General features: G+C 47.7%; 1 protein-coding gene across 1 annotated transcript in view; it reads right to left on the reverse strand.

Annotated features, from left to right (window-relative positions):
* LOC139326118 (protein-arginine deiminase type-2-like) overlaps positions 1 to 14,728 on the reverse strand; it is a 37,213-nt gene that overhangs the window by 11,467 nt on the left and 11,018 nt on the right. Inside the window, exons 5-10 of the mRNA XM_070956244.1 lie at positions 13,337 to 13,454; positions 11,014 to 11,139; positions 7,406 to 7,584; positions 5,984 to 6,087; positions 4,690 to 4,801; positions 3,957 to 4,064 (exon numbers count right to left, since the gene is read on the reverse strand). Of these exons, the coding sequence (XP_070812345.1) occupies positions 3,957 to 4,064; positions 4,690 to 4,801; positions 5,984 to 6,087; positions 7,406 to 7,584; positions 11,014 to 11,139; positions 13,337 to 13,454 (747 nt within the window). The remainder of the gene's footprint in view (positions 1 to 3,956; positions 4,065 to 4,689; positions 4,802 to 5,983; positions 6,088 to 7,405; positions 7,585 to 11,013; positions 11,140 to 13,336; positions 13,455 to 14,728) is intronic.

Raw genomic sequence — 14,728 nt, forward strand, 5'->3', positions numbered from 1 at the left:
AGCAGGAGATATGATGGATTTCCTACACTGAGGAACATGTACGGATAAGGAGTGTTTTTGTGTAACGCTAGCGTTGCCTCGCTCTCGGCTCCGGTTACCAGCTACGCTTCGGAAAAAAGCCAAGTTCTGGTGCCTCGCGGCAAGAGATTCGATTAAACGCGCAGCTCCCCCCAAAAAATTTCAGGGGTGCCTGCCGAAGCATTGCAGGTGTCAGCACTAGGATAAATGCATCTTGACGTGCTGACACGTCATACTGTCATACTGAGGACCGTACGGAGTTTAGGGGTCTGCATGTTTGCGCTTGGGGGGGAGCCGGAGTCCTTGACCGAGTCCTTGGAGGAGGAAGTCTGAGCATTCCCATTCTTGGCAGGGCGTCCGTAGCATATGCCATCCCAAAAATATGAGTGTCCAGTTCGTGCATTCCGCTTCTGGACGCCACAAATTGACATGGGATCTTGAAAACAACCCCCTGCACTCAGAGGTTCATTAAGGCTGGATTCCTCCTGCATTGTGCCTGCCGGGAAAAGTCTTAACGCAAGCGAGCTCTTGTGGGTTTAAGAGGCTAGAAGCTTTATTTACTAGGCCGCCAATCCTTTTAGCACATAAAGTAGAATAATAGAATTGGAAGGGACCTCACAGGTCCTCTAGTCAAGAGTCAGCAACCTGTGGCTCTGGAGCCGCATGTGGCTCTTTCACCCCCTCTGCTGCGGCTCCCTGTCACTCAAAATATGCGTAACAACCGCCAATGTGTGACACCCGCCAGCATGCAATATATTGAGCTTTTCAACCCCCTGTAGGCCAACCATGGATAAATCCAAGAAAAGAAAAGCTTCAGAAGAAAACAGAACGTTTAATTTAATTACATAGGCTAGTTTTTTGGCCACTCAAGAAATAGTCAGGCACGGGGAGGGTTTTGTGGCTCCCGGTGTTTTCTTTTCTGTGGGAAACGGGTCCAAATGGCTCTTTGAATTGTTTAAGGTTGCAGACCCCTGCTCTAGTCCAACCCCCTGTTCAAGCAGGAGACCCTATATCCGTGATGGGGAACCTATGGCACGCTTGCCCAAAGTGGCATGCGAAGCCATGTCGCCTGGCACGCGGGTCCTTGCCTGTTTGTCTTCCGGGTTTCTGGCGCACATGCGTGCATGACGATCAGCTGTCCGTGCGTGCGGCAGTGGTGAAAACTGGCGTGCGCATGTGCGCCATCCGGCTGATTGTTGGGTGCGCTTATGCGCCAGAACCTGGATGTTCGGCTTTACTGGATCGCGATCCCTTTGCGTGCATGGCAGTGCTGGAAACCGGCCAGCTGACCATTGGCCGCACATGCACGCTAGAACCTGGAAGTTCAGCTTTTCCAGAGCGCAATTCTTTCACGCATGCGGCAGTGCCGAAAACTGGCTGGCGCATATGCGCCGGCCAGCTGATTGTTGGGTGCGCAATGCACGCTAGAACCCGGAAGTTCGGCTTTTCCGGAGCATTGGCCTGACGAGCGTGCCTGTGCGCAAAATTTCTGCGTGAGTGCCGAAAAGGTTCGCCATGACTGCCCTACACCATTCCAGACAAGTGGCAATCCAATCTCTTCTTAAAAATTTCCAGTGTTGGAGCATTCACAACTTCTGAAGCCATGCTGATTCACTGATTAACTGTTCTCACTGTCAGGAAATTTCTCCTTGGTTCTAGGTTGCTTCTCTCCTTCGTTAGTTTCCACCCATTGCTTCTTGCCTTGCCTTTTGATCCTTTGGAGAATAGGTTGAGCCCCTCTTCTTTGTGGCAGCCCCTCAAATATTGGAACACTGCCATCATGTCACCCCTAGTCCTTCTTTTCATTAGATTATACCCGTGATGGCGAACCTATGGCACGGGTGCCACAGGTGGCACGCGGAGCCATATTGGTGGGCACACGGGTGTTGCCCTAACTCAGCTCCAGCGTGCACGCGCACACCGGGCAACTGATTTTCAGGCCTTCCGGTCTCACCGGAAGTTGGGAAACTGGCTGTTTCCGGCCTCCGGAAGGATGGGGAAGGCTGTTTTTGCCCTCCCCAGACTCCTAGAAAGCCTCTGGAGCCTGGGGAGGTGGAAAAACGGGCCTACCGGGCCCACCGTGCCATCGCGTGCCAGAAGCAGGGGGAAGTGTGTGTGTGGGGGGGGTCACGTGCACATGCACGGGAGGGCGGGCAGATTGAATTATGGATGTGGGCACATGCACCACGACCCTCTATGCGACCCCCACTTTTGGCACGCAACGGCAAAAAGGTTAGCCATCACTGGACTAGACATACCCAGTTCCTGCAACCGTTTCTTCATATGTTTTAGCCTCCAGTCCCCTAATCATCTTTGTTGCTCTTCTCTGCACTCTTTCCAAAGTCTCAACATCTTTTTTATATTGTGGTGACCAGAACTGGATACCATATTCCAACTGTGATCTTACTAAAGCTTTTTAAAGCGGTAGTAATACTTCACGCGATCTATCCCTCTGTTAATGCAGCCTAGGATTGCACTGGCTTTTTTGGCTGCCGCCGCACACTGCTGGCACATATTTAAGTACCGTGTTTCCCCGAAAATAAGACCCTGTCTTATATTTTTTTGAACCACCCCCCCGAAATAAGCGCTTGGCCTTATTTTCAGGAAGGTCTTATTATTTTGGGGCGTGTGGAGCAAGACGGGGATCCTCTTGCCGTCTTACCTGATTTCCAACTCTGCGTATAAATATTTTTGGGGAGGGCTTATTTTCGGGGGGAGGCTTATTTTAGTGCACGCGCTCAAAAGCCTGATTGGGCTTATTATCAGGGGATGTCTTATTTTCAGGGAAACAGGATAGTTGTCTACTACAGGGGTGGGTTCTACTTACCTTTACTACCGGTTCGCATCGTGCCCACGTGCACTCTTCTACACATGCGCAGATCGCCTACGATGATATCCGGGTCAGTGGGCAGAGCCTCCCACCGGTTTTACTACTGGTTCTTGCAAACCGGTCCGAACCGGGGGCAACCCACCACTGGTCTACTAGGACTCCAAGATCCCTTTTGCAATTACTGTCATTAAGCCAAGTTTCACCTAGCCTGTACCTATGCAGTTGGTTTTTTCTTGCCTAAGTATAAAGCCTTACTTTTATCTACATCGAATTTCATTTTTTGAAATGAATTTCATTCATTGAATTTCATTTCATTTTGTTAGGGTCCATTGTTCAAGTCTGTCAAGAGGAGCCTTGGTGGCGCAGCGGACTAAAGTGCTGTTAAAGTAGCACTTAGCTGCCAGCTGCCTGCAATTACTGTGAGTTCGAATCTCACCAGGCTCAAGGTTGACTCAGCCTTCCATCCTTCTGAGGTAGGTAAAATGAAGACCCGGATTGTGGGGGCAATAAGCTGACTTTGTATACAAAAAGAACACTGCTTAGGGGGGGCCGAAAGCCCTACTAAGCAGGTATATACAAAAGTATGAAGGCTATTGCTTAATGCATTGTAAGCCACCCTAAGTCTCCGGAGAAGGGGGGCATATAAATCAAACCAATAAAATAAAATAAAATAAAATAAAATAATAAAATAAAATAAAATAATAAAATAAAATAAAATAAAATAAAATAAAATAAAATAAAATAAAATAAAATAAAATAAAATAAAATAAAATAAATAAAATAAAATAAAATAATAAAATAATAAAATAATAAAATAAAATAAAATAAAATAATAAAATAAAATAAAATAAAATAAAATAAAATAAAATAAAATAAAATAAAATAAAATAAAAAAATAAATAAATAAGATCTTTTCCTGGCAGGGCTCCATCAAAACCGTAAAACGAAAAGCTATTTTTTTAAAAAAAAAAATCGGATTTTCCTGCCAGTTTGCTATCAGTCTTCTGCATAAATAATAATAATATTTTTAGATTTCTTTGCCACTGAGGAATGCCTCGGCTCCCAGAACAAGGTCGCTAAGAGAGGAAAGCACTGCCGTAGCTCTTACCAAAATCTCTTTGACGGCAAAATATTTGAGGCCTCCATCCCGCGGAGAGTCTAAAACCACCGGGAACTGCTTGTGGGGCGCCTGAATGTAGCCAAATTCAATCTCGTCCTGCAAGAGAAGGAGAATCAGGGCTACGGAGGTTGCAAGATTCCTTATAGCTGAAACGCATGGGGATTGAAGGGAAGAAGCGAGGTGTGGGGAGATTGAAAGCATGGTTAGAGGATTCTGGGAGCTGACGTCCACATTCTTAAAGTTGCCAGGTTTGAGAAACAAGGCTGCATTTGGGAAGTCCCATGAACAATTGAGAAGCTCATCATGGAGAGAATCTACCTATGTGGTTGCTAAGAGTTGATGCTGACTTGACAGCCTATCATCATCCTCTTTAACGAGTCCATAATCCCTTGCGGGGTGGAGTCTGGGCAACTGAATGGAGCTGAGTGTTTACTGGCCGGATGCCTTGCCTGTCGCCAGTGCTGAGTTTTGTTCAGCAGATATATTCTCATTGTGCTCAGATAGAGAAATATCTGCCTCAACCTAGGATCGAACTCACAGCCTCCTGATCGCAAGATGAGAGCTCCACCTCTCTAGGCCACCGCACCACTTGCTGACTTGATGGCCTATATAATCTACATTTATCAAACTATGGAGAATTTTGATGGAGACTGAAAGACACGCAGTGAGCATTCACTCCCGCTTGCATGAAATGCATCTAGCCACAGCTACTGGTGCTAACCTGCATCCATCGGTCGCTGCGGTTCATATACCGAGAGCAAACCCTGATTTTGCATCCAGCTTTGCTCACCAAGCTGTTAATCTCCTTCAGGAAGAGATAGTTGTCCTTGACACTGTGTGGAAGGAAGGAGAACAAAGTGAGGTGTCGCCGGAGTCCCTGTGCAACCTTCCCTTGAAGAGGGCATCGTCTGGTACCTGTGGCCCACACCTGGACCCCCTCAGTCCTCCAAGAAAAAGAGCTGGAGATACAGAATGAATTCTTACCGAATTCACAGCCAAGACTGTCCATTTTGGCTCTACCTAAGCTCACGTCCCCCATTTTACAACAATACTTTCCTTATGTTATGTTATGTTTCTAATAAACATAAGAAACCACTCTGTATCTCTAGCTCTTTTTCTTGGAGGACTGAGTGGATCCAGGGAAAGAAAGAAAAAAAGAAAGAAGAAAGAAAGAAAGAAAGAAAGAAAGAAAGAAAGAAAGAAAGAAAGAAAGAAAGAAGAAAGAGGGAGGGAGGGAGGGAGGGAGGAAGATGGGAGGGAGAGAGGAAGGAAGGAAGAAAAAGAAAGAAAGAAAGAAGAAAGGAGGAAGAAAGAGGAAGAAAGAAAGAAAAAGGAAGAAGGAAAGAAAGGAAGAAGGAAAGAAGGAGGGAGAGAGGAAGGAAGGAAGAAAAAGAAAGAAAGAAAGAAGAAAGGAGGAAGGAAGAGAGGAAGAAAGAAAGAAAAAGTAAGAAGGAAAGAAAGAAGGAAAGAAAGAAAGAGAGAGAGAGAGAGAGAGAAAGAAACAAAGAGGGAGGGGGGGAGGGAGGGAGGGAGGGAGGGAGGGAGGGAGGGAGGGAGGAAGAAAGAAAGAGGTATGTAAATTTGTTCACCACCCAATGTCATTTGTTGATGTGAGTGGCCATATACCAGTAAATTTAATGAATACACACAGGCACACAAGCACACAAGCACACAGGCAGAAATAACATACTCATACGCACAGGTAGTCCTTGCCTTTCTACCATTAGTAGGTCCAGAATTTCTATTGCTGTGCGGCTGTTGACATGCCTGATTTTACGACCTTTTTTTGGACTTTGCAGTATCCTTCCCCCTGGAGTGGGGTGGGAATGGGGATTTTGCAGTATCCTTCCCCTGCCACACCCACCAAGCCATGCCCACAGAACCGGTAGTAAAAAAAATTGGATTTCACCACTGGTCACAATTCAACTTTTTTCGACGCTGTTGCAATTTTGAAAGTCATTAAATGAACAGTTATTAAGTTGAAGACAACCTCTACACTCCTTTCAGTCCTTTACCTGCACACAAAGACGCTGATTGGCGACAAGGTGTTTGGCGTCATGATCCAGGGCGCGACCCGGAAAAGGACAGTGTCGGTGAAGATCGGGGCCTGCGGAATACCCTGCCGGAAGATTTATTTAAAAAGCCACACTTAAAAAAATAAATAAATAAGAAATGCAACACTGGAGCCTTTCTATCATCAAGCATTCCTGTGTAAAATAGATCAGAGTCTGTTTTTTTTTAAAAAATATATATGAAAAACTCAAGTTTTTTGTTATTTGACAGAAAGAAAAAACACAGAGAAGCAACCTGCTCACAGGAGACGGGTGTCAGACACAAATAAATAACTCAGAGGCTCCCGGGCAGGATTTCATCTTGCAAACATAATTAATTGGCTAATTGGTAGGAGAAATTGAAAACCGCCGGCATTCGGACGGTGGAGAGAAACGGACAAGGAATGATGGACGCGGACTAACCTTCTGGACAAATGGGTGAGGCTGCCCACCCCAGAGCAAATGGAGGAGGTTGGGCAGCTAGAAACAAGACGCCCAACTGGCAGATAAAGGCTAATGAAATTTGCATTTTTTAGGCTAATGAAATTTGCATTTTTTAGGCTAATGAAATTTGCATTTTTTAGGCAAGGGGATACATCTGATTCCTGGAAGAGCCCCAGGTGGCATTTCAAGCAGGCCAGCAACCCGAGAAGGCAACCAGCAAGTAATGTAAAAACAGCTTCCATGATCCCTGGCTCAATTGATAGAGTTCTAAAATCATCCGGAGGTTGGTACGGCCGGGGGCAGGCCGGGCAGTGAGAAAGCAAGGGTGTCCCTTGGCCAAGGAAGGCTGGCACTGTAGGGCAGGGGTGAAATCCAGCAGGTTCTGGAGAACCAGTAGCGGAAATTTTGAGTAGTTCGGAGAAACGGCAAATACCACCTCTGGCTGGCCCCAGAGTGGGGTGGGAATGGAGATTTTGCAATGTCTTTCCCCGAGGAGTAGGGTGGGAATGGGGATTTTGCAGTATCCTTCCCCTGGAGTGGGGAGGGAATGGGGATTTTGCAATATCCTTCCCCCAGGAGCGGGGAGGGAATGGGGATTTTGCAGTATCCTTCCCCTGCCATGCCCACCAAGCCATACCACGCCCACCAAGCACGTCCACAGAGCCGGTAGTAAAAAAAATTGGATTTCACCACTGCTATAGGGGCAACGACAGGCAGACTAACTGCCACCTCCCGCATTGGCGGGAGGTGGCAGAAAAAAGCATGCCAAACAGTGGGTACATTGTAAGCTGTGGTTTTTCTCCTGGCCAAAGCCATGTCAGGCCCAGATCTGCCAGGATAGCAGGATTTCCAGAGAGTCTTTGAGACGGGGGCAGGCAGAGAAGACAAAACGGACACCAAGACCACCCTCGGTGCCCAACCATCCTCTGCCCAGAGACCAACCTCGGCCATCGGCTCCAGCAGACTGACGTGGACGGAGACGAGCCCGTCGAAACTCTCGTCCGGGAAGCGCAGGCCTTCCACGAAAAACTCCAGCTCGGCCGAGCCCCCCGTGTACTTCACCACATGACTCAGTTTCCTCCTGCCCAGAATGTGGATGTAGCGCTGGCCGAAGAACGGATCTGGAGAACGGAGGAGGAAGAGAAGGCATGGGGCTCTCTGGAAACCAACATCGACATTCATCGTAACACCGAACAAGCCATGATGGTCACTGAAGTCAAAATGCTGGGTCAGAACTACATCAGGCCTGTGGGCAGTTGTGAGTCCGGGGTTCTGTTTAAGGAAAAGTGGATTTTCGATCTGTTGTGGCCCGTATGCGGCCTGTGCAGCTAGGAGCTGATTCAGACAGCAAAGAGGCTGGTGTGGTGCTGCGCCAGCAGCCTGTGCAGCTGGCACTCGAGTCAGACAATGAGGAGGCTGGAGAAGATGTGGTGCCAGAGGCGGGGATTCAGCCAGGACCTTCAGAACCTCCAGAAGCTTCCATGGATGAAGAGGAAGAAGAGGAGGAGCCTCTTCTTGATGCACAGGCGCGCAGAGTTGCCAAAAGGCAGGAGTGGCTCCTCAGGAGGAGGTCTCCTCGAGAGTAAGGCTTGGGGCTAATTGGCCACTCCCTTAGCCTATTTAAGGATGAATGCCAACTGAAACAATTTGCAGGGAACATATACCTTCATGTCTTGTGTTGCTTATCTTATCAGCTTCCTGCAAATTGCATCTGGGCATTTTGCCAACCATAGTAAGCTTTCAGTTATTATTCTTTGAATTCTTGGTGGCTGTTAATGCAATTAATTAACAGACGTTGTGGTAAAAGACTGGTTTATTTAGTAAACTAAGGTTTGAACGGACTTTGTGTGTGCTGCGTTCTTTGGGGTCCGTAGCTGGGGCAGAACAGGATCTGTTTTTCCTTAAAATTATGGGAAAGCGTCCTAAAATGATGGAAAAAGCACAATCTTCGCGTGGGACTTACTGCTATTGCAAGGAGTAGAAAAAGACACTGGTTTGTGGATTGCAGGTCGTCCTTGATTTGTGATCATTTATTTAGCGGCCGTCTGAAGTTACAACAGGACTGAAAAAAGGGACTTTGGGCCAGTCCTCACATTTACGACCGTTACAGGATCACCACAGTCACGGGATAAAAATTCAGACACTGCTATGTACTTACAACAATTGCAAAGTCACGTGATTTGGGACCTTCCCAGCCAGTTTCCCACAAGCAAAGTCAACGGGGAAAGCGGGATTCATGTAACAACCATGGGATTCATTTAACAACTGCTCAGCAACCAGAAAGGGTCACAAAATTGTGTGGGACTCTCTGAATAACCTCCTTGCTTAGTAATGGGAATTCTGGCCCTGATGGTGGGGCATGAGCCGCAGTGGTGCAGTGGTTAAGAGTATAGTACTGCAGGCTACTTCTGCTGACTGCCAGCTGCCTGCAATTTGGCAGTTCGAATCCCACCAGGCTCAAGGTTGACTCAGCCTTTCATTCTTCCAAGGTCGGTCAAGTGAAGACCCAGATTGTTGGGGGCAAGAGGCTGATTCTGTAAACCGCTTAGAGAGGGCAGTAAAGCACTGTAAAGTGGTATATAAGTCTAAGTGTTACTACTATCTTCCTTCATTGCCTCCCTCCCAGCGGTTAGAATGTGGTATTGCACGCTAACTCTGCCCCACTGCCAGCAGTTCGATCCTGACCGACTCAAGGTTGACACAGCCTTCCATCCTTCCGAAGTGGGTAAAATGAGGACTCAGATTGTTGTGAGGGCAATAGGCTGACTCCGTAAACCGCTTAAGAGAGGGCTGTAAAGCACTGTGAAGTGGTATATAAAGTCTAAGGGCTATTGCTATTAGGTTCAGGATTATCTGTACCTGCGAAAGACAAGACATTCTTCCGACTTTACAGAAAGGAAACTGAGGCAGACCGCTATGTTTCCAGGGGCACCGGTGGCGATGGAGAGATTTCCCCAGTATAGGCATGTTTGTATGTTTTAATGAGCTTCAGGTCATAGGTGTCCTCCAGCCTTACATTTAGGAAATGGAGACCGGTCTTAGCGGAGGAGGGACCCAGAAGAACAGAGATGTTGTGGAAGATGGTTCTGGAGTCCTGGCTGACATCTGGCCCCACATCAGCTCCTCCAAAAGGACCTTGTGTAATCTGTAGGAAAGCAGCCACTCCAAGGGCATCAAAAGGTCTCCCAAGGAAGAGACCAGCCAAATGGACATGGGCCTGCTCAGATATCCTGATCCCCTGGCAAGGCAGCCCCCGGGGTATCCTGTTGCATTCGTGGACCGAAATGGAGACATCCACCATCTCCTCTCCCGTTGAAAGAAAGAAAAAAAAAAAAACACCACGAACCTTCAAGCACTCGTGAGCTACTGAGTTTTATGACCTCTCACCTGGCTGGACCCGGGTTGCGTTTGAGATGGAAAGAGCCAGAAAATTCGTAGAATGGGAATTGTAAAAAAAAAAAAAAAAGAAAGGAAAAGAAGGCTGGGCAAAACCCTCTCTTCATATTGCCACAAAAGTTATGTAAACTTTTCTGACTTCATAGGAGAATTCTTCCTGGGTTTTTTGGGGTTTTTTTTTTTTGCATGGTATGGGAGCAGCTCTGTAGCAGACAGAAAAGCTCTACAGAGAGTCATTAAAACTGCCCAGAATATCATCGGGCTCCAGCTACCAGCCCTGGACGATATCTTCGAATCTCGCTGTTTGAGAAAGTTGCATAACATTCTCAGGAGACTCTTCCCGTCCTGCTTACAATCTTTTTGGACTGTTGCCATCTGGCAGAAGATACAGAACCATTAAAACTTGGACCGCATGTCTTCTGAATAGTTTTTATCCCAGAGCTATAATTGCACTCAACAATGAACTAAAGGGCCACCATCAGGGAGCTCTTGGACAGCATTACTTGGTCTGTTGTGTGGATATTTGGGTGGTTTAGGGGTGGGGAATTTGTGGTGGGTGGAGGGGGGGTGTTTGGGGATTGTTATGTCTGTTGGACCTGGTTTTTGGGTGTTAAGTGAATTTCGGTGTATGGGTAGACTGTGTATACCGGTACAATTACAATAAAGTTATTATTATCTATTTTTCAAAAGAGATGGGAGAGCCAGAAAAATCTCATTTTTCTATTCCAAACTAGCCTCCGATAACTTCTTTCTTCCCCAATTCTGGCATTGGTTTTTAATAAGAAAGAAAGCCTCTGTCCGCGTCCCAGACAGAAACAGAGGCGCTCCCTGGAATCCAGCCCAAAGCGACAACAATGGAACCCCAAAACCCCTTGCCATTCTGCTTTCTAGCAAAGCTAAACCGCGCGGCACAGCTGATCGTTGGAAATACCAATTCGGAGGAACTGGTAGCTTTTTTAAACTACCAGTTTGCCTGAACCGGTAGCTTTTTTTTAAAATCACTACCGGTGTGCCCAAACCGGACCAAACCGGTAGCATTTCACCCCTGGGTGCGACCCAGGTCTTGGATGGTCCTAGTTAAGGGCTTTTTACACCCGGATAAAAAAGCCAGGAATGTAGTTCGCCATTCAAATTGAGAGAGGAAAGGCACTTACTCTGCAGGTAAAAAACGCCGACCTTGTCGGTGTCCGAAAGCGGAATGTGGAGAACCATCTCGTAGCCAGCGGGAAGCCGGTCTGGGCCTTGCGTTCTCAAGATCATCCGGGACATGTCTTCCAGATCTGGGCGTTCGAAGCCCAAGAAAGAAGAAAGAGTGAAGTTAGGGGGGGGTCTTTGAGAGAGGGTCTTCCTGGAGAGAGAAAGCTCCAAAGGGCGAATGGCGGAATGAGAGCGCTGGGCAGACCAGGGCAAATTCTTTCCCAGAGCTAATTCTGGGCTCTGAGAGAACACAGAATATAGAATAGAATCATAGGGTTGGAAGAGACCTCGGAGGTCTTCTAGTCCAACCCCCTGCTCAAGGCAAGAGACCTTATACCCGTGATGGCAAACCTATGGCACGCGTAGCCATATCGGTGGGCATGCATGCTCAGCTCTGGCGCCAGCTGATTTTCGGGCCTTCTGGGCCCACCGGAAGTAGGGAAACAGGCTGTTTCCTGCCTCCAGAGGGCCTCGGGGGGGGTGGGGGGGAAGGCCCGTTTTTTTTGCTCTCCCCAGGCTCCAGAGCCTTTCTAGGAGCCTGAGGAGGGCGAAAACAGCCTTCCCCCCCCCCCAGAGACCGGAACTTTGCCAATTTCTGGTGGGACTGAAAGCCTGTTTTTTGCTCTCCCCAGAGCCTTTCTAGGAGCCTGGGGAGAGAGAAAAACGGGCCTACCAGGCCCACTGTGCCATCACATGCCAGGAGCGGGGGGAGAGCGGGGGGGGGGTCGCATGCACAGGGGCAGGGCACATAGAATTACGGGTGTGGCCACGCATGCGCATCCCCCCCCTCCCCCCCCGCCCCTGGCACACGATGGCAAAAAGGTTAGCCATCACTATACCCATCCTTGGTGTAGGAAGCTCCCTTCCTACACCAGTTAAATGATTGGCCAGTCTATTCTTGAAAGCCTCCAGTTCGTGGCTTCGTTTCTGCAACCCCCCCATTCTGTCTGAATCCGGCTGCCGCTTTGAGCTTCGCAGTTTCCCATACAGGCAGTCCTCGACTTACGACACGTTCATTTAGAGACTGTTCGAAGTTACAAACAGCATTGAAAAAAAGTGACACGACGGTTTTTCACACCGTTGCAGCATCCCCGTAGTCACGTGATCAAAATCCAGAGCTTAGCAACTGACTCTTGTTTTTCCCAGGCTCACTGGATCCCTTTTTTGCAATCTTCTGACAAGCCACATCCATGGGGAAAGCCAGACTCACTTAATGACTGTGTGACTAACTTAACGATGGCAGGGATTCACTTAACAACAGTGGCGAGAAAGGGCGTAAGATGGGGGCAAAACTCACTTAACAACCGTCTCGCTTCCACTGCGGTCGTAAGTCAAGGACTACCTGGTATTCTTTTTGGTTCAAAACACGTGACAAAGCCTTGTGCAAACTTGAGGTGTGGCCCGATGGGACTCACACAACCCAACTTTCAAAGGCTTCAGGCAGGACATGCCAGGGACTCAGGGTGGCATTTCCCGCATGTCCGCCAGATGCCAACTCCTGCCTCCGTTGTCCTGCTCTTCTCAGAAAATGCATTTAGCTTTTATTAGATCTTAACACCCCTTCCTCCAACTCACTGCCCGCCTTTTCTATAACTTTGTGCAATTTTTGTCTTTATTGCAACTTCCTTACAAGAGTTCAAATTTTCTGCTTAAGACGCAAACATTCTTTTCCTGGTGATTTCTTTCCAACACGCATCGCGAGGGCGTTTTAATTCCTGACTTACTAAAGGCTGTTTCTTTTTTTTTTTCTTTTTCAAGTAATGTGCGTGACTTTATTTTGAAATGCAATACGACCGTGTCAGCATTAGGTTTCTGCTTTAAAGTTGACCTTTTTCCGTCTTACTAAATTACAGATGGTTTTACTCTCAAACCTATTTTTCTCCTCCTTGTTAGCTCCTGACTGGAAAACACTCGGCTGCATTTAAAACCGGATTCCATGTTTTGTGCAATAGAGGCTGATCTGCAAAATGGATTCCTATCAGCTCCTGAGGATGAAACTCAAATCCTTTGGCCACCTAATGAGAAGGAAGGACTCCCTGGAGAAGAGCCGAATGTTGGGAACAATGGAGGGCAAAAGAAGAAGGGGACGGCAGAGAACGAGGTGGCTGGATGGAGTCATTGAAGCAGTCGGCAGGAACTTAAATGGACTCCAGAGGAGAGGAAGGCCTGGAGGAACGTGGTCCATGGGGTCGCAATGGGTCGGACACGACTTCGCGACTAACCACAACAATCAGCTTTTCAATTTTCAGAGCGGCCCCAGAGAGATCCATCGTATTGTACCTTCCTTGGAAAATATTTTCTCATCCTGACAGTCCTCCGTGGTGCTGAATGGATTTTCTTTGTCACAGTTGACCAACAGGATGGCCCCTTGGCCGTCGGGGCCCCAGGTCCACGTGGCCTGGAATGGCAGAATTTCACATTTAAGCAGGTCGACTCGGGAAAGAGATTTATCTATGACATGCCAGGAAAGATTTAGAAAGATTCCTCTGGGCTCCATTCAGTGGTGAAATCCAATTTTTTTTACTACTGGTTCTGTGGGCGTGGCTTGGTGGGCGTGGCAGGGGAAGGATACTGCAAAATCCCCATTCCCTCCCCACTCCAGGGGAAGGATACTACAAAATCCCCATTCCCTCCCCACTCCTGGGGGAAGGATATTGCAAAATCTCCATTCCCACCCCACTCCAGGGGAAGGATATTGCAAAATCTCCATTCCCACCCCACTCCAGGGGAAGGATACTGCAAAATCCCCATTCCCTCCCCACTCCTGGGGGAAGGATATTGTAAAATCTCCATTCCCACCACTCCAGGGGAAGGATATTGCAAAATCTCCATTCCCACCCCACTCTGTGGCCAGCCAGAGGTGGTATTTGCCGGTTCTCCGAACTACTCAAAATTTCCGCTACCGGTTCTTCAAACTGCTCAAAATTTCCGCTACCGGTCCTCCAGAACCTGTCAGAACCTGCTGGATTTCACCCCTGGTTCCATTCATGGCAAATGTCGTTGTCATTGGGAAGTCATGTTTCCAACACTTGGTGTGCTCCACAACCACAGGAAAGGGCCAAAATTTAAGGAAACCATCTTGCATACGATCAATTGTTCTATCCAGAGCTGATATTCAGCCAGTTCGTAAGGAAACTGCCTTGCATACAATCAATTGTTCTATCCAGAGCTGGTATTCAGCCGGTTCGTAAGGAAACTGTCTTGCATACAATCAATTGTTCTATCCAGAGCTGATATTCAGCCGGTTCGTAAGGAAACTGCCTTGCATACAATCAATTGTTCTATCCAGAGCTGGTATTCAGCCGGTTCGTAAGGAAACTGTCTTGCATACAATCAATTGTTCTATCCAGAGCTGGTATTCAGCCGGTTCGTAAGGAAACCATCTTGCATACAATCAATTGTTCTATCAGAGGTGGTATTCAGCTGATTTGTACTGGTTGGGGCTAACCAGTAGCAAAGATCGCGGGTCACCCACCTGCCCCGGCTCTATGATGTCTGATTTAGGCACGTTTTCGAGGCCGGGCACATGTGCGAAAGGTGGTTTGGAAACCCACCACTGGTGAGTTCTATCTATGTCCAGTCCATGTCCACCGTATCAGCCCTACGACTAAACCAGCCCGGGCCATCAATTCCGCAGGAAAGCTAACACTACTTTTATGGAGCTGTTCTAGA

Source organism: Pituophis catenifer, unplaced genomic scaffold (assembly GCF_029215685.1).
Source record: "Pituophis catenifer annectens isolate HBS135680 unplaced genomic scaffold, rPitCat1.0.hap2 SCAF_18, whole genome shotgun sequence".
Lineage (NCBI taxonomy): Eukaryota > Metazoa > Chordata > Lepidosauria > Squamata > Colubridae > Pituophis > Pituophis catenifer.